Raw genomic sequence first — 18,933 nt, 5'->3', positions numbered from 1 at the left:
TTTGTCACAAATTACCGGCTTTCACTCCCCTCATACCTGAGCTTAAACTGAAACTTAAATGGAAATTTACAGGAGAATGAGAAAGTGAGTCAGCCTGCCCTTCCCAACAGGCATTTATTTCCATCCTCTCGGACTCAGTTAATAGTACCAGCAGAGGAATTAAGTTTATTCCAAATGTTGTGGGGGAGCCCCAGGAGCAGGGACCGTGGATTTGTGGGAGTCCCCCCAGCAGGCAGCAGGGTACATGGGACCTTCTGCTCTGGGCTGTCCCCACAGGCAGCACGGCTGTTTGTGACTCCTGTCTGCAGGGTGTCCACCCACGCTGGGGAACGCTGATTGACCTCAGTATAACCATGTCCACCTTACCGCCGGGAAAACGGCCAAGTGACTCAGAGAGGACTGCGCCTTCCAAACCTGCAAGGGAAAAGCTGGGCCAGCTCAGAAAGGACTGCCACTTCCAAAAACCATGGGCACAGAGCCAGATGATTCCCAGCTCAGGAAAGGAACAGCCACATTCCCATCAAACCAAAGATGGGGGCACAGCCACATTCCCAGCAAACCAAAGGTGAGGGCACAGCCACATTCCCAGCAAACCAAAGATGGGGGCACAGCCACATTCCCATCAAACCAAAGGTGAGGGCACAGCCACATTCCCATCAAACCAAAGGTGAGGGCACAGCCACATTCCCATCAAACCAAAGGTGAGGGCACAGCCCCATTCCCAGGAAACCAAAGATGAGCACACAGCATCTCTCCCACCACAGAGCTTGCAGCATGAGCCAGCCCCAGGCTGTGGGGTTTGCTCTCATTCGGCACTTGTGCAAGCTGACAACACAGGAGAAACAAAAAAAATGTCCAAAACACATTTCAAAGTGTTGAGAACACATCTCAAAGCTCCTTGTCCTCCAGCAGCAGCAGAGCTGAGGCTCAGGAGATGCACTGCAAAGCTTCCTACCCTGCTACACATCTCTTGGGTATTCAGGTCAGCAGAGGGGCTGCTGGCAGAGCAGAAAAATCCTTTTAGGTACATAATAAGGTAGAATTGGATTCTGCTCCAAGGTGCAGAGACAGAAGCCATTTGTCATGCAGCACTCGCTGACAGGACATGTCCACAGCCCAGGCTGCCTGCAGAGCTGGGTGCTGCAAACAAAGGAATTCACACCCCAGCTCTTGGGACCAGCATCCACCCAGCTGCAGAGAGGGAGGGAACCTGAGCTGCAGCTTGAAGTTATTTTAGAAGAATTCTCTACCAGGGTTCAGCACCAGACCGAAATGCAAATCACCATCATGGCTTCCTGAGCAAATGAGCTATTGCTGCGTTTTTTCCAGTCCGGCAGCATCTTGCTCTGAAGATCTAATAGCAGCCCTACTGAGCAGCAGCTAATTAAAGCCTTTCCTCCTGCCAAAAGCCCAGATCCAGGCTGTGAATGACCCAGTAAGTGAGACTGGTTCCACCTCGGGAGCCCCGGGAGACACCAGGCTGGCAGCTCTGCCCTTGTGGCCGTGCCCTGCTGCCAAGGCAGAGCCACCAGGGCTGGTCCTGCTCCTCTCCCTGCTGCTCCTCACGGGGATGGCTCAGGTTAACCAGTGACAGCCCTCAGCCCTCCTGTGACAAGGCCCTGAGGCTCCTCTGCATCAATGCAAGCAGCAAGACAGATTTGGAAATGAATGGACTGAGCTGTTGGAGATGGTCCTCACACACACGATCACACAAAAGGAATTAGTCCGGTTTTAGAGCCATTCCTGGGGCAGAAATCTGCCCTGCCAGGCTGGGGAGGGGACACACGGGTCCTGCTTGGCCTTGAGCCCCTTGCACACAGGGATGGCCCTCTTGGCAGCTCTGCTATCCTCCCTGCCAATTACAGATGTTGCATGAAAGGGCACTTGGCTCCGATCAGACCCCCAAAAAGCAAATTATTCCATCCAACTCTCCAGAAACCAAGAGAACATGGAGCTGTGGATCCCTCCCCAGCCAGGGCTGCTTGCCCAAGGAGCCCACACAAACCCTGGGGCAGACACACCAGCAAACCTCTCCCAGAGCCCCTTTCCACCATCAGAGCCAGCAAAGGCACCTCCACGGCAAAAATGGCACTGAGGCACGGGAATTATAAATAACCACTTGGGGGATTAATTCCAGCTGTGCAGAAATCTTCTGGGGGCAGTGACTTATTGTGAGTGAGAACAGAGGGGCTCCAGAGCTGTCCCTGCCAGCATGGCACGGGTTGGCATGGCACAGCGCAGACTGGCACAGCCTGGCATGGCATGGTACAGCCTGGCACAGCACAGCACGGCTCCTGCATGACAGGGACAGTGCATCTGCCCCAGGCACCACTGCTGTCCCTTGGGCAGCCTCCCCCTCTTGGCTGCTCTCAGTTAAGGCCAGGCTCTGGAGCACAGCCAGGGATTTCTCTAAGCCAAGCTCAAGTTCAGCATGGAAGTGCAGTGAATGCCAGGGAATGGCAGAAACAAAGCCTGATCCTCAGACACAGCCCCCAGAGCCCTGCCAGGCTCCATCCTCATAGCACAGACTCCATCATCCCTGTCCTCTGCCAGGCTCCATCCCCATGGCACAGGCTCCATCCCTATGGTACAGGCTCCATCATCCCTGTCCTCTGCCAGCTCCATCCCCATCCCCTGCCAGGCTCCATCACGGCCTTGCCAGCTCCATCCCCATCCCCATCCCCTGCCAGGCTCCATCATCCCCATGCCCTGCCAAGCTCCATGCCTGTGGCACAGGCTCTATCCCCATCTCCTGCCAGGCTCCATCATCCCTGTGCCCTGTCCCCTCCCAGCTCCATCATCCCTGTGGTACAGGCTCCATCTCTATCCCATGCCAGGCTCCATCCCTGTCCCCTCCCAGCTCCATCATCCCTGTCCCGGCACCCAGGGCTGCTCCCGGAGCTGCTCCCCCTCTGAATCCGCCTCTCCCCGGCAGCTGCTGCGCTGGGAGGGCTCCGGAGCCGGAGACACAGTAAATAATGACTTTGCACTGCGTCAGGAGCTAATCCACTCAGTGATGCAAATGAAATTCATGGGCCACTTCCCCCTCACTCCGGCTCCTCAGTGATATTATAAAACAATCCTGACTTCATCGCATGTCACCGCGGCTGCAGGAAGCCTTCGGGGAGCCAGGACGACTTTCACTCCTCTTCACCACCTCACTCTCTCATTCTTCTGCTATAATTGGAAATCATGAAAATGCATTTGTTCATGTGCTCCGGGTGTCAGCTATTCAATGAGCCGGTGCTCTCTGTGCGGACCAGCACAATAAAGGTATTTACCCGCTCCCCCCAAAGGTGAAGCTATTCCTGTTGCATCCTTTCACACGGCAACAAAAGGCAGGGAGGAATCCGCCGGCAGGATCAGCTGGAGCACGCTGGCAGCGCAGCACGAGGAAGAGGAAGAACAGCTGAAGGCTGAGATTTAGACATCTGAATCTTTTTTAGCTTCCCTGCTGCTGACTAAATATCAAATGTAGGAAGACGAGAGCAGAGCCACAAGAGACTGGAGATGTTAAACATAGAATCAGAGAACCCTGGGATGCTTTGGGTTGGAAGGGACCTTGAGGCTCATCTTGTTCCAACCCTTGCCATGGGCAGGGACATTTTCCACTGTGCCAGGGTGCTCCAGCCCCAATGTCCAGCCTGGCCTTGGGCACTGCCAGGGATCCAGGGGCAGCCACAGCTGCTCTGGGCACCTGTGCCAGGGCACAGCAATTCTCAGTTCCCAATGTCCCATCCATGCCTGCCCTCTGTCAGTGGGAGCCATTCCCTGTGTGCTGTCCCTCCATCCCTGTCCCCAGTCCCTCTGCAGCTCTCCTGCAGCCCCTCCAGGCCCTGCCAGGGCTCTGAGCTCTCCCTGGGTCCCTCTCCTGTGCAGGTGAGCCCCTCCAGCTGTGCCAGCCTGGCTGCAGCCCTGCAGCAGCTCTGGGTTCCTGTGGCCTGGCTCCAGCAGCCCCAGTCCCCAAGCACAGGCCCTGAGCGCCAGCACAGGCAGAGCCACAGCTCACAGCCCTGCTGCAGACCCCCCTGCACAGACAGCAGCTATCCCCCATGTTCCCAACCACACCCCAAAAATACACAGCTCATCTCCTGCTCGGAGCTGGAAAGCTTCCCTTGTTCCAAAGACTGAGCTTCCCACCCAAAGAGGGAAGCTCACAGACTGGCTCCTCGGAAAAACCCAGATTTAAGTAGATGCAAAAAAGCCACTTTTCAGGGAGCTGTGCCATAACAAGCCTCAAGTTTGCAAATCCAGTAACTTCCATGTACCGGAGCTTATTAATATTGGATTTTTTGGCAGGCGCTGCCTTGTCCAGCTCGGATTAGCAGCAAGTATATTCTGCTTGTCAGATTTAAACAAGATGTATAAATCTGGCACAAAAGCAAGACCAAATATGGAAGCAAATTATTTAAATTGACAAGATGTAGCTCACAAGCACTGAGCACTCACAGCCAGTGCCCATCACTGGGGCAGGGAGGCTCCTGCTCTGGGCACAGGAGTTCAGCTCTCAAACAGGGGCACACGAGGTTACCCACCCCAAACACTCACTGAATACAGAACGGGGCTGCACTGGGATTTATTTTGTTCTTCCACACAATGGGAAGAGCGCAGGGGGATAAACGGCGGAGGGAGTGAGCCCAAAATCCCTGAAAAGCAAAGAGCTTGAGCAGAGGCACAGGAGGGACAGCGTGGCTGGCAGAGGTGACACAGAGCCCTGTCCCCATGTGGGACACGGGGCTGCAGGGGCAGGATGAGGCAGGGCTAGGGAATGGCCAGGGAATGGCACAGAGCATGGCACAGAGCATGGCACAGAGCATGGCCAGTGGCCAGCAGGGCCCAGCAGCTGCCAGGGAGCAGCAGCAGAGCAGAGCTGAGCCCCATCTGCCCCACGATGCTGCAGAGCAGAGCTGTCACCTCTCATGAAAGGCACTGCCCGTCACAGGGGCAGCCTCAGCTGTCAGAAACCACAGCCAGGGCTCAGCCAGCTCCCCACCACGAGCAGGAGTCACCCTCAGCAGGAACAGCCAGTGCTGCTGGCAGGTTCTGAGTTACAGAGCTCAGGTGCCTCTCACAGCACAACATTTCCATCGGTTTCATTTCCCCTGTGGAGGCCAGTCCGAACCAGGATGGATCACCCCTCAGAGCCTGCAGCAAAGTGTTCCCTAGAGCCCTTTGGGGAGCACAGCAAAGCCACACAGACCACCTGCACACTGGAGGAGCCCTTTGGCCAGAGCCATCCCCTTGGCTGGGCCAGCCCAGCTTTGGCCACCCGCTCCAAAGGGGAGACACATCTGGGGTGCTGAGAGACACATCTGGGGTGCAGCACCTGAGAGACCCCTCTGAGGGGCTGAGAGAGGCAGCTCCCAGCACACAGCTCTGTCCCTGCAGCCCTCAGCACAGCCAGAGCCATTTCCTTGGCACAGCCCCCCTTGGGATGGGGCACAGAGAGCCCACGGCCTCTCAGGTGGGGCCCATTGGGATCCCCAGCTGCTGGGGAGGGCAGCCTGTCCCTGCAGGGCTCTGGGTGCTGCCAGCAGGAGCAGGCTGTGGTTTGGAGCTGTGCCTTCCCTTCCCAGGAACGGCCACAGCCAGCACTGCCACTTCTGGGAATTGCTTCTGCTTAACGCAGAATTCAGCTGCTACAAACACCGCCAGGGCTCCCTTCCTGTGCCCCATCCCCTCTGTGGCTCTCGTGGAAACACTGAGTGCCTGGGGCAGGGTCCTGCAGGACAGGGCCAGGCTGTGCCTTCCCAGCCCCTGGCACCCTCCCTGGTGGGGCTGCAGAGCCCCAGAGAGATTGGCACCTTCATCCATCGGGGCAGGGCAAAACTGAGGCAGTTTCTGTGTCATTTCCCATCCCTGATGTCCGTGGCACCCTTCTGCCTCCAGGGACTCCTGGCCATGGCACAGAGGCCACCAACACCAGCCTAGAGCAGCAATGGGTGGGTGGATGGAGGGATGGAGGGATGCAGGAATGGGCTCAGAGCTGGGGAACAGCAGCCCAGAGCTGCCCTTTCCCTGCAGAAAGGCAAGCCCAAGGGACAGCCCTGGTCTCTGCCACCCTGAGCCCCACATCTCTGTTCAGGTACCAGGTGTGAGGGCACTGTGCCACCAGGGAGCCCCTGCAGGGTGCACAGCACCTGTGGGTTCTGCTGAACCCCAGAGTACAGGGCTGAGCCACTCCAGGGAATGGAAACGTCCTTGGCCAGGCTTCATTTCCTGCAGCAGCATCACCTGGGAGGGCTGGAGGGGCTCTGGAGCCCGCTGTGCTCCCTGTCCCCAGCTGGGGACAGGACACAGGGCAGCACACAGGGCAAGCCCAGAGCATGGGGCTGCCAACCCAGGGCTGCAGGCAGGACCCCCACACCAGGACCCCCGGTTTTGTGCCATTGCCTCTTCCCAAGAGCTCCTTTCTGCCAGGCTGCAGCCTCCCTGAGCTCAGAGCACGCTGCCCAGCACCTGGGGCTGCTCCTCCCCTGCAGGGAGCTCCTTACTCACCCTTGGAGTGGCTCTGATGGATGGATGGGCTGGCAGAGCGGTGACTCACGGAGCCACACGGGTGGCATTAACCTCAGCAGCACACGCTGTGCTGGCCCTGGGGCTGAGCTGGACCACGGGCACACACTCAGGGGGGGTTTGCCAGCTGTGTCCCTGTGCTGCCAACCCTCCCACAGCTGCAGGAACAGCCCCAAAACCTTCACCTGGGCACGATCCCACCCAGGTACCACTGCAGACCCCCCCTCTGTCAGCACACACCTGCAGGACAGGGGAAGGCACCTCCACCCTGCCCCTCTGAGCCCACCCCGTCACAGGGTGATGCGGGCACCCTGCCCTGGCTGGGTCACAGGCACAGCTGGAGTTAATTCCATCCCCCAGGCACTCTGATCCTGCCAATGGACCCAATGGGCACTGAGGAGCCTCTCTGGTGTTCTCAGGTCCTTGCTGGGGAGCTGCAGGAGGAGGAGGAGGAGGAGCAGTGCTGGCTGGAAGGAGGAAGGGCAGCAGCCACAGCCTGGGCTTGCACAATGCCCTCCCTGCAGCTCCCACAGAGCCCAGCAGATAACAGAGCCCACAGGCAGTGCTGAGAGCAGGCTCAGCCCCTCCTCCTGCTCCTCACACACACCGAACCCTCAAGGTCCTGCTCCGTTTCACATGCAGACAGTGAGAGCCCACCCCCAGCTCGCTGCCAGGGAAGGGTGCCCCACACACCTGCAGGGATCTGCCTGCAGGATCACACGTGTGCCAGCGAGCAGGCGTGCAGGAATGCCAGCCCTGTTTGCTGAGGAGTCTCCTTAGAGACAGCCCAGGCACTGAATTCCCCAGGAAGTCTCAATGGCTGGAGAATAACCATGGCAGAGGCTCAGGACGGGGTGGTTTAACCCCTGCAGTGGTGTCAGAGCCACCAGGCACCGTGCTGACACCCTGCTGCCACCCCAGTGCCAGCTCCAAACCCACAGGCAGCATCCTATGGGCCAGCAACAAATACCCCAGCAAGGAACCAGACCCGCTCATTAGCCAGCCCCAGATCGTTTTAGGATGCCAGCTATCTCCGGAGATAAGAAAGAAAAACCCACCCTGCACTGCGGGGGGAGGGAAGGAGAAACCACTTCCACTGTGAGAGAGAGAGAGATGGGCGAGCCCTGTGTGCTGCATGGGGACAGCAGAGGGACAGAGCTGTCCCTGCCCTGCATGGCCCCAAAAACCAGCCCAAAACCACCCCAAAACAGCTCCTGACAAAAGAGACCCCGACAAAACAGCCTTCCTCCCAAAACAGCTCCCTGCCAGCCCAGGTGCACAGCGCAGGGCAGGATCAGCCAGGTGACAGCTCCAGGGCCAGGCTGGCAGGGCCAGGCTGGGGACACACGTTCCCATCTGTGTCAGCTCTGTGTGCACCGGGCTGTGCAGCACCACAGCCCATCCGTGCAGCCAGCACGGCCAGCCCCACTTCCCCTTTCTGCTGTCCCTGCTCTGCAGCGCTGCCCTGGGGACACACAGCTGGGCTGGGGACACACTGGGGACAGCCTGGGGACAGACATCCTGCCGGCCTGGGGACACACACTCTGCTGGCCTGGGGACAGACACACACCCCTCTGGCCTGGGGACACAGTTCCAGCACCCAGAGCCGCGTTACCACCGCACCGAAACCCCCTCCAAAATCACGTTTCCAATTTCTGCAGCATTATATAATTAGCATCGTTTGTGTTGCAAAAAAGTAATTGCAGTAACATTTTTAATTAGTCTATTTGAACACTAACATTTCTCCAGTGTGCATAATATGTTGACACGAAATTACTGGGTTTGAGGCGGCTCGGGCTGATTGGGGTTTGTTTTGCTTTTGTTTCTGCCTTGTTTGGTGCAGGCAGTGGGAGCCCAGGCAGCCCGCAGAGGCTGCAGGGGAGAGCAAAGTGTGATGGGTTTCACTTCCTCCTGGGGGGAGGAAGGTGCCTTGGGAGGGCTCTGAGCAAGAGAGAAATGCTGGCTCGGGAGGGACGGCCGGGGTGACATTTCCCAGCCGCTCTCAGACGCTGACTGGAGGGAACACAAAACAGAAGGAGAGCGCTGGCCTTGGAGGACAGGGAGAGGCAAACCTGCAGGGAGGAATCCTGTGTGCTGCAAGCCTTGGAAGGAGATCTAATCTGAAGAGTCTCTCTGCTCACTGAGTCACAAGCAGGGACAAGAAGTAAACATTCTCCCCAGAAAAGTTACTGCATGACACCCAAGCGCACATTACCAAATTATGCTTTTTTTCCCCCTTTCTCTTCAGGAAGAATCAAGATTCTCCTTTCCAAGAGCTTTCCTACATGGTACACACGAAAGCAGCGACAGATGCAGGTTATTTTTTGCTCCCAAGTGTGAATCATGTTCCCCTGCTCCTCACCTCTGCCCAGCCACAGCGACTGCAGGCTGAGCAAGCCCAGCTCCAGGGATCCCCCTCACAGGATGCCATCCCTGACCCACAGGAGCTGCCTGGGCAGCAGGAGAACGGCCCCGAGGGTGCCAAGGCGGGGGAAACACCAGCAGGGAGCGAGAGCTGGCAGCTGCCAGCAGCAGCACATTCCCACAGGGCGAGCACAACTCCGCTCTCAGAAGCTTTCAGAGCAGCTCCCTCTCCTTCAGCATCCCACAGCACTCGAGGAGAGCCAAGGCTTGGCTTCCCCAGCCTGCAGACACCAGGGGCTGCTCATCCCTCCCAAAGCATCCCTGGTGCTGGCACTGCCTGGATGGACCGCAGATACACACAAACACACACACACACTGCTTTTCTCTATTCCTGACGAGTCCCTGCACCTTCCAGAGGGGAGAACCCCTCTGTAGCACGGGCTGAGAGCAGCCAGGGGGCACCGAGGCTCCCTCGGGAGCAGCTCACATCCTCCTGGCGGCTCCAGGCGCATCCCTCAGCTTTCCAACACCCACAAGGTATTGATTTCTTTTTGTCCAGGCGCCAGAAGCAGCCCTGCTCCTGGAGGGCTGTGCTCAGCCTCCCTGCCCACACCCAGACACTTTCTGGCTCACCAGAGAGACGTTGGCCCAGGAAGTGCTCAGATGAGCACGAGGATAAGGAGGAGATGATGTGCGAGGATAAGCAGCAGATTAGCAGGCTATTAAGTGGCATTTTGTGGTACCCATTAGTATTTCAGGCTACAAAGAGTCAGTTTCTGCTAACTTCCTGCCAAAAGTCACAAGTAATGAGCTAATTAACAATCTAATTATTGCAAATGCCCTAGAAAGAAATCAGGGCACAGGTGAAAACCTACTTAAAGCGGGCACGGCAGCGGGCACAGCTGAGAGCACACAGGCGTGTGCCCCAGCTGCATCCCAGCCATCCCGCAGCACAATGTGAGACACTCGGGGAAGTTGGTAAAGTTAAATTAAAGCTGTGCTCGGCAAAGGGAGGGCAAACCCTCACTCAGAGCCCTGTGGGGCTGAGGAACCCTTACACAAAACCCAGGCCTGGCATTTTCTGCTCTGTGTCGATATTTGCCGAGCACAACAGCAGCTGCGGCACAACCTGTGGGGCACAGACCCAAAGCTGGTGATCCCTGCTCAGTCCAGCATGGGCACGGCTCCCCTGGCACGGCTGGACAGGGCAGTGCCAGGCCTGGCACCCCCAGTTCTGCCTCACAGCAGGACAAGCCGTGATTCCAGGGCAGGTGGCAGTGGAGAGACCTCTGGGTTGAATTTCTGAGCTGGAAATGCCCTGCAGGGACACACGGCGTGTCCTGCACCCCGGGCACAGCTGGGGTGCCCTCACCATGATGGGCATCACCCCAGAACTGCCTCCCCCAGGCAGCACCTTCCCCTGGGCACCCCAGCACGTCCCAGCTGGGCTCTGGGGAAGCCGCAGATCAGGGATTTCGGGAAAGCAGAGGCTGGGCTGGTGTGCAGAGCTGGAGCTGCAGGGTTCCCTGCTGCACAGTCAGTATTCCCTGTGGCACACGCATGTCTGTAACACCACAGTGACCACTGACCCCTGCCAAGGGGGTTCTAAGGCACAAGGGCATGTCACAGACCTGTCCCACACCCCCGGGGGTGGCACTGACCCCCTGGCAGTGCTGCTGGTGCCACTGCAGCTCACAAGGGCTGCACTGCCCAGCCACCCCGAGCCCAGCTCTGTGTGCCCACCTGCTGCCCTCACAGCCAGGGCTGCTTCAACCCTGCCCAAAACCATCTGAGGGCAAACCTTGGAGCAAGAGCACCGTATCAGGTCTGGATAACAGCTCCTGACAGCTGGAGGAGACTTGGAAAGGCGCCAGGCACCCGACACTGGATGCTCAGGTAGAACTGAGCAGGCTCTGGAAATAACGCAGGCAAAACCCTGCCGGGCTGGGGTGGTGCCCACCCCTCCACAACACGCCCTGGATTTCACAGACACCGTGTTTGCACAAATACACCTCGCTGTAAGGGAGCTCAGGGAATTCATTCACAGCCAGGAAAGCCTGGCAACACCAAAGCAGGGTGCACAGAATTCCTCTCAGTACCGTGGCTGTGCTGCCCATGTGTGAAACCTCAGGTACCAGGGGAAGCTGTGACCTTGAGAGCAGCCCTGGGATACATTTCAGTCTCCACATCCACTCTCCTCTGCCTGCCAACACCTGTCCAGGCCTCCAGGCTGGGCTCTGGGAGGTGGCACGGAGATGGCTTTGGTATTTTAAGGTTATATGCGTGTGGTAAGTGTAAAGGATGAGGAGCAGCATCATTTAAATTGGATTAGGCTCACACTGCTCGTACAGGCAGCTGCAGGGATGCTCCAGACCCAGCCCAGCTCCTCACACCGTGTGCCACTCCAAAAGCCCAAGGACAGCTGCAAAGAGGAGCCTTTCAGAGCTCTAAAGCACGTTTGTTTTCATGCCAAATACCTCAACTTGGGAGTCAGCCACCCGCCAAAATAAACCTCTGTCCCAAATATTCACAAAAGGAAAATTTCGCTGCCAGCAGCTGCGAGAGCAGCCCCGATTGAACCCTCGCAGGTGGGAGCCAGGGGAGCCCGGGCAGGAGCAGCCCCCAGCTGGGCTGGCTACAGCCCGATAACGCCTGGGTAATTCAGCCCAATGTCCCGGGGGGACATCCCCGATCCCTGAAGAGCCTCTCCGGAACCCCAGCATCATCAGAACAAAGAATTATGGTCATAGTAACCCGGCTACCGCAACATATTTGGTTATAAAGCCTCATTTTTTTCCCCAGCAACACAACCAAGCCATTCAAGCCCTCGCCGGCTGCGCAGTTCCAGCCGCGGAGCCCTCGCCCAGCCCGTTCGCCACCCAGCACATGTTTTGGCGTTAAGTACATTAAAAACAAACTCCCCTCGGCCTTTTTCGGGGGATTTAGCTGAACTCCCGGGCGCTTATCTCTGCTAACGAGACACGATCAGCTTAAAGGCACCGACTAGTTGCTGGGTTGATTAAAAAATGACTAAGCTGCTTGGCGGTGCCGCGGGGATGCTCAGGGATGCTCGGGCCGGTACCCGGGGATGGTGCCCGCAGGGGACGCGGGGATGCTCGGGCCGGTCCCGGGGGACGGACGCGGAGCGCAGACCCCCTGAGCCCCCCGGCAGCGCCACACTCACCTTGACACTGGAAGCCCTGCTTGCCGAAGCCCCTGCGGAGAGAGAGGCGCAGTGAGACACCGGCCCCGGCCCCGCGGCGCAGAGACCCTGCCCGAGCCGCCGGCCGGAGGGGAACGGGCACCGGGGGGACGGGATGGGATGGGATGGGGCGGGATGGGGGCACGGGAGGAAAGTGGGCCCGGAGCATGGCGAGGGTGAGCCCGAGGAGGGGTGTCCCGCCGAGCCGGTGTCCCGGAGCGGCCGCGGCGGCGCAGGCAAGGCTCACCAGATGAAGTCGGTGCAGTGGCTGCAGAAGGTGGGCTGCTTGAAGAAGCGCGCCGTGAACTTGTGGTTCTTCACCTCGTGCACGTTCTTCTGCCGCAGGGCGCCCTTGCGGGCGAAGCGCACCGGGCCCTCCTCGCCCTCGGGGGCCGGCGCTGCCGCGGGCGGCTCGGCCATGCTGCGCGGGGGCTGCGGGCCCGGCCCGGCCCGCTCCGCTAACGCCGCTCCGCCGCCGCTGCCGCCGCTCCGGCTGCGCTGCCGGGGCCGCGCTCGGGGCCGCTGCCCGCAGCTGGCGGGAGGCTCCGACACCGCCCGCCGCGCCACGCCCCCTCATTTACATACGGCACCGCCCCGCCCTCATCTGCATCGCCGGCCACGCCCCCGGCACCTCGCGGCCTCGCAGGCCCCGCCCCCCGCGCGCCTCGGCACGGCCACGCCCCCCCGCTCGATTTGCATGTTTATTTGCATGGGGCCCGGGCCCGCCCTTCATTTGCATAGAGCGTCTGCATCCCGCGGGGATGCGCGGGGAGAGCCGGGCACGGACAGGGATGGACAGCGGGAATGGACAGGGATGGACACTGGGAATGGACACTGGGAATGGACAGGGATGGACACTGGGAATGGACACTGGGAATGGACGGGGATGGACACTGGGAATGGGCAGGGATGGACACTGGGAATGGACAGGGATGGACACTGGGAATGGACACTGGGAATGGACAGGGATGGACACCGGGTGACACTGGGGACAGGGAAAGGACATGGGTGGAACGGCAGGGATGGACACTTGGAAAGGGAAGGGATGGACACTGGGAATGGACACTGGGAACAGGCTGGGATGGACACTGGGCATGGGCAGGGACAGAGCCCGGGGCAGGCACAGACCTGGCCAGTGGCCTGCGTGAGGCAGTGTCACCAAGGCAGTGACACCGTCCTGTCCCACAGCCTGAGCTGGCAGGTGAGGGAACAAGCAGGATTCAGTGGGAGGTAGATATGGATGTGTTTGTGCCGGCCGTGGAGACACCTGCACTGCCCCATGCCCTCTGCAGGACTGGCAGTGACACTGCTGGGTCCTCCTGAATCCCAGACTTCGCACTGTTGAATGTTTTTTTCTACCCTGATTTTCTGCAGAACTTGAGTCAAGTCCAGAGGGAATCCAGGCAGGAGCTCGGGCACAGCAGCTGTGCCAGGCTGGGCACTGGGCTCACTCAGACACGGGGATCACACAGACACAGGGTTCGCACTGACACTGGGCACAAACCACCAGCTCAGTGGGCCTCTGGGAATGATGTTTTGAATTTGAATTTGCGGTTGGAATAATGATCTTCTTTTACCAACCCACTGCAAGCATGTCAGCTGGCTGGCACAGAGGAGTTTTCCAACCACATCCACCATTCACCTCTCTCACTCCCTGACAGCACCCACAGACATGGAAAATCAGATCCATCAGCCTCCTCCTCTGACATCCAGGTCTCCCTGGGCCTGCCTGGTGCTGCATCGTCCTGCTCTGGGTGCTGAGGAGATGAGAATTCAAATCAAAACATGAGACAACTCCAAGGGAAACGTAACCCTATTTCCACAAACAAGTCTCTCTAAATTCTCACTTCTGGGGTTTAATTCTGGATCTGCATCCACGTGATCCTTCCCCTTTTGAGGCCCGGGACCATCCCTGCTCCGCTGTGATCCAGCCCTCCATCCTACATGCTCTTTCTGTGAAGAAAGCCCCACTCACTCCATGGAATTAAACACCCAGGAGGCTTTCCCGAAATAGGCCCAGGGCTGTTATTATGCAGCTGCTTTAAAAGGCTCGCTGCAGTAATAAACCGGGGCTGACCTGTCCTGCTGATGTCACCCTCGCAGGAACAGCAGGCTGCTTCCATCCCTCAGCACCGTCTGATTTTCCTGCTAAGAAGGAGAAATGAATGGCAGCCGTCCCTGCTGGTGCTGTGCCGTGCTGGGAGGGGATGGGGGGATGTCCCCGGGGTGTGTGGGGGCCACAGTGGGGGTTTCTGTGCCCAGCAGCGCCGGCCATGCCGGGGGACCCCTGCCCCGGGAGCCCCAATCATTGCGGGCTCACCCAGCGAGCTGTGAGGCAGAAATAACTCCTCCTGCCCGGGAAGGAGCCCAGCAATAATGGCAATAATTACAGGGCGGTTTGGCTCCTTCCCTCTGCACTGTTGGAGGGGAGAGGGGTGTTCCCCTCAGCGCTGCTGCTCTGCACGTGGAGCTGTTCCGGGCTGGATTCTGCTCTTTTTACTGTAAACTCTGGGCTCTGCCTGCTTCTGCCTTGTTGTTTTTACTGTGTGTTCCCATTTCCCAAGGACAGCCCCCATAACTGCTGCATGTGGAATGCAGAGAATATGGCTTTCATTTCCCCCTACGAGTGTTGATAATCATGATAATCATGCTCAAACTTTTGTCACTGCTGGGCCTCTGTACAAAAGCACAAAAGCCAGGTACAGTTCTTGCTCTCAGGGGATTGCTTTCTTTCCTTAGTTTACGTAATTCCACTTAATTTTACTTTTTTCATTATTTAGTGCGCTCTGAGTCACGTCATATTAAAGGCAGGATCTTCACGGCCATGCTAATTTTCACAAAGCTGAGGACCCAGATGCCCCAGCACTCTGAGACGTGGGGATGAACATCCCAGCAGCTCCTTCCTCTGAGGAAGCTGTTATATTTGTTAAGGCAGGGGCAGTCCCCAGGTGTGCAGAGGGACTCACACACACACACAAACAACCCCGAGCAGCCGCTCTCGGGGGAGCACAGTGGTGGAGCAGAGGGGAAACCAGCCCAGCTCTCTCCTGCTCCCATGAAAGCCTCTGTTCTAATGCTGCTTTCCCCTCCACCAGCTCCGGCTGCAGAGCAGCACAAACCCCAGCGCAGTGAGGATCTCACTCCTGCCACGCCACAGGGATCTCCATGGAGCTGCCACCGCCCAGCTCGGCTGCCGGGGCACAGGAGGCAGCGGGAGCAGGGCAGCCGCCCCTGGAGCGTGATTCACATCCTCAGGAAGGGACCTCATCCTCCCCCTCCTCATCCTCCCCGCAGGCAGCGAGGAGCTGCCCTGGGAAGGGGGAGCAGGAGCAGCCACAGGGAAATGTGGGAGCAGCGAGCCCGGCGTGAGCTGCGGGGTCGGGGCCGGAGCCGGGAACCTGAACCTTGCCAGGAAATCCCGCAGCCCCAACAACCGGGCCCGAGGGCTTGGGTGACAGCGAGGGATGGGCTGGGCTGGACAGTGCCGGCCCCCGGCCCCACCTCGACACAGCCAGCCCCAGAGCCCAGGAAAGGGACACAGCCCCAAAACCAAGTGGAATTTCCCCATTTCCTGGGAAAGCTCTGCCCCACACATGCGAGAGCCCCTGGGTGTGCAGGAGCCCCTGGGTCTGCGGGAGCTTCGGTCCCGGTCCCCTCCTGCAGGCACTGCAGCCTCCAGCCCACACTGATGGGGGGATGCAGCACCAACCTCCTCTGGAGAGTTCCAAAAAGCTGAAGAACAGATTCCTCTCTCTCTTTTTTAATCTCTTTTTTCTTCTGGACCCAAATCCGCCACAGGAAACAGGTGGAGGAAAAGTCCGGCTCTAATTAAATATAAAGGTGTCTGAGCAGCACTCGGCAGCCCCCACATCCGTTTGTCCTCTTGCCCTCACCGAGCAGGCCAGGAGGGAGCCTGGAGAGGGGTCTGGGATCCTGAAACAGGGATAGGGATCCTGGAGAGGGGACAGGGATCCTGAAACAGGGATCCTGGAGAGGGGACTGGGATCCTGAAACAGGGACAGGGATCCTGGAGAGGGGACTGGGATCCTGGAGAGGGGACTGGGATCCTGAAACAGGGATAGGGATCCTGGAGAGGGGACAGGGATCCTGGGGCAGGGACGGGGATCCTGGAACAGGGATCCTGGAATGGGGACAGGGATCCTGGAACAGGGACAGGGATCCTGGAGCAGGGATCCTGGAGCAAGGACAGGGATCTAGGAACACGGACAGGGATCTGGGAACGCGGACAGGGATATTCTTAGGCAGAAAGCCCTGCTCCCTGCAGCCCCCGGAGGATCCTGTCGCTGCTGACAGCAGCTGGCTCCTCAGCCCCCGCTCGCTCTGAGGCTGCTCGGGGTCCCCGGGGGCAGCACAGCCGCGCTCAGACCCCACGGGACAAAGGCCCGGGGGCAGCCCCGCAGCTGGAGCCGCAGCTGGAGCCGAGGCTGGGCCATCCCCGGGGAGGGAGCGCCCTGCCCCGGGTTCCGTGGGGACACTGGGGCCGGACGGGGTGACAGGCACCCCCCGCAGCCCGCTGGCATCAGCTGCTCCGGCTTTTCCCGTTCTGCTTTCACAGTTTTCGCGTGTTCCACGTCCTCCGTGCGGCGAGGATGGAGCGGGGAGAGAGAGAGGCTGCGTTCATGTGAGGAGAGACCCAGCTCCCCACGCACGGACCGGCGGCAGGAGATCCAGCACAGCTTCACTGCTGGGCGAGAAAAAACCCAAACCCCGGAGCCTGAGCTGACACAGAGCTCCGGAGTGGCCGGAGAGAGGGGACAGCCGCGGGGACAGGGGACAGCCGCAGAGACACAGGGACACAGGGACAGCAGCAGGGACAAGGGGACACAGAGACAGACACGGAGACACAGGGACACGGGGACAGCAGCGGGGACAAGGGGACAGCCGCCGGGACACGGGGACAGCCGCAGAGACACAGGGACAAGGGGACAGCCGCAGGGACACGGGGACAGCAGCAGGGATATGGGACAGCCGGAGGGACACAGGGACAGCAGCAGGGACACGGGGACAGCGCCACCCGGCTGGCACAGCCCCTGCTCCCTGCACTGGGGGCACTGCCCAAAGCCCCGCAGGCTCAGGCACTCCGGGCGCTCGCATGGCTCGGCACATGCCAAACATGCTTAGGCTATTTAAATATTTCATATTCCTGGCTGCTGGCTTGCAGGGAGAACAAATTAATTCTGTTTCATGTACCCAGAAACGGCCCACATCAAACCGCCTTCCCGCACAGTTGGTTGAGCAAAGTTTGTGGTGAAATCCTTGGGGTGTTGTTGCTTGGTTCCCAAACCATCTGATCGATAATTGGCTTCCATGTCCTATAACTCCGCAGGAAGTTGTCATTATTCCTCGCTATTGATCCAACTTTTTGATTTCCCTCTGCGCTCACACTGGGTTAGTGCACGGTGAGGTCAGGGTGGTGGCACGGGCAGGGTGGCACTGCCACCTCCACACCTCTCACCAGGGTGCGAAGGGGAGCTTTGGCTTGGGACAGCCAGGGAACAGCAGGAAGAGTCAAGGACAGCGTTAAAGTTTTATGCTGGATTAAAAAGCAAGACTCAAACTCAACAGCAACAAGACTGAGCTGTGAGTGATGGGCTGGAGCTGTACAAGATGAAGAGAAATCCTGTGGGATTTCCAGGAGAGCTGGAGAGGGGACAGGGGATGGAGGGACAGGACACAGGGTATGGCTCCCACTGCCAGAGGGCAGGGATGGATGGGATATTGGAAATGAGGAATTGTTCTCTGGGAGGATGGGCAGGCCCTGGCACAGGGTGTCCAGAGCAGTTGGGGCTTCCCCTGCATCCCTGGCAGTGCCCAAGAACAGGGCTGGGAGCAGCCTGGTGGCACAGCCCAGCTCTGGTGGCACAGCCTGGTGGCACAGCCCAGCTCCGGTGACACAGTCTGGTGGCACAGCCTGGTGGCACAGCCCAGCTCCGGTGGCACAGCCCTGCTCTGGTGGCACAGCCCAGCTCCGGTGGCAGAGCCAAGGGGAAGCGGGAGGGCAGCAGAGCCACCAAGCCTGTGCTGTCCCCGGCCGTGCTGCAGCACCTGCCCCTCCGGGCCGCACAGTAATTCTGCTTGTGCCGTGGCAAACTCCAGCTGCTCTCCCGCAGGAGCTCAATTTCTCTGCAGCTTCCTTCTCCCGAGGGAAGGCTGCTTTTATACCCATCATTCATCACACTGCTCAGAAAATTCATCTCATAATGAATTCTTCACCCGGCCCTTCCAGGAGCCTCATTTAAATAACAACGAGGCTCATTAACGGCGCAGGGCTGATCCCTGAACAATGATTTCTTCATTAAGCTGTGCCTGGGAGGCTTTTCCTCCCAGCCGAGGCAGCAATCCCTGCTCTCACAGCCGCTCTGCTGCTCCTCACTCACGGGTGCAGCAGGGGCAGGGATGTGCGGGGTGCTCGCTCCAAGAATCCCGTAACCCGGGATGGAGCCCCAGCCGGGATGGAGCCCCGGAGCCCCAGCCCCGGATGGAGCCCCAGCCCGGCTGTCCCGGGCACTGCCCAGCACAAACCAGCCCGGGATGGAGCCCCAGAACTCTAGCCCGGCTGTCCCGGGCACTGCCCAGCACAAACCAGCCCGGGATGGAGCCCCAGAGCCCCAGCCCGGCTGTCCCGGGCACTGCCCAGCACAAACCAGCCCGGGATGTCGCGCAGACCCCGCAGCGCCGGGCGGGGCTCTCCGTTTCTCACCGCCTTTATCTCGTGTTATTTTCCGCTGCAGATTATTCCAGCCGGAGGGCGAGCGGGCAGGCGGGAGCTGCGGCCGGGAGCGCCTCGGTCCTGCCCTGCTGTCCCCTGGTGTCCCCCTGGTCACCCTCCC

General features: G+C 59.3%; 1 protein-coding gene across 4 annotated transcripts in view; it reads right to left on the bottom strand.

Moving 5' to 3' along the window:
* The window catches only part of PRKCB (protein kinase C beta), an 83,453-nt gene extending 70,835 nt beyond the window's left edge, over nt 1-12,618 (bottom strand). For 2 of the 4 annotated variants that reach the window (XR_010442062.1, XM_064726299.1), the window contains exons 1-2: nt 12,330-12,618; nt 12,065-12,096 (exon numbers count right to left, since the gene is read on the bottom strand). Coding sequence is in view for 2 of the 4 variants with exons in the window: in XM_064726299.1 (XP_064582369.1) it covers nt 12,065-12,096; nt 12,330-12,502 (205 nt within the window). In the remaining 2 variants the exon portion in view is untranslated. The remainder of the gene's footprint in view (nt 1-12,064; nt 12,097-12,329) is intronic. The other 2 variants (XR_010442063.1, XM_064726300.1) reach the window with 1 other exon arrangement.
* Between the last annotated feature and the right edge of the window lie 6,315 nt (nt 12,619-18,933).

The sequence above is a fragment of the Zonotrichia leucophrys genome, chromosome 14, assembly GCF_028769735.1.
Source record: "Zonotrichia leucophrys gambelii isolate GWCS_2022_RI chromosome 14, RI_Zleu_2.0, whole genome shotgun sequence".
NCBI lineage: Eukaryota > Metazoa > Chordata > Aves > Passeriformes > Passerellidae > Zonotrichia > Zonotrichia leucophrys.
The sequence above is the reverse complement of the archived record's forward strand: the minus strand, read 5'-3'. Positions and strand labels throughout refer to the sequence as shown.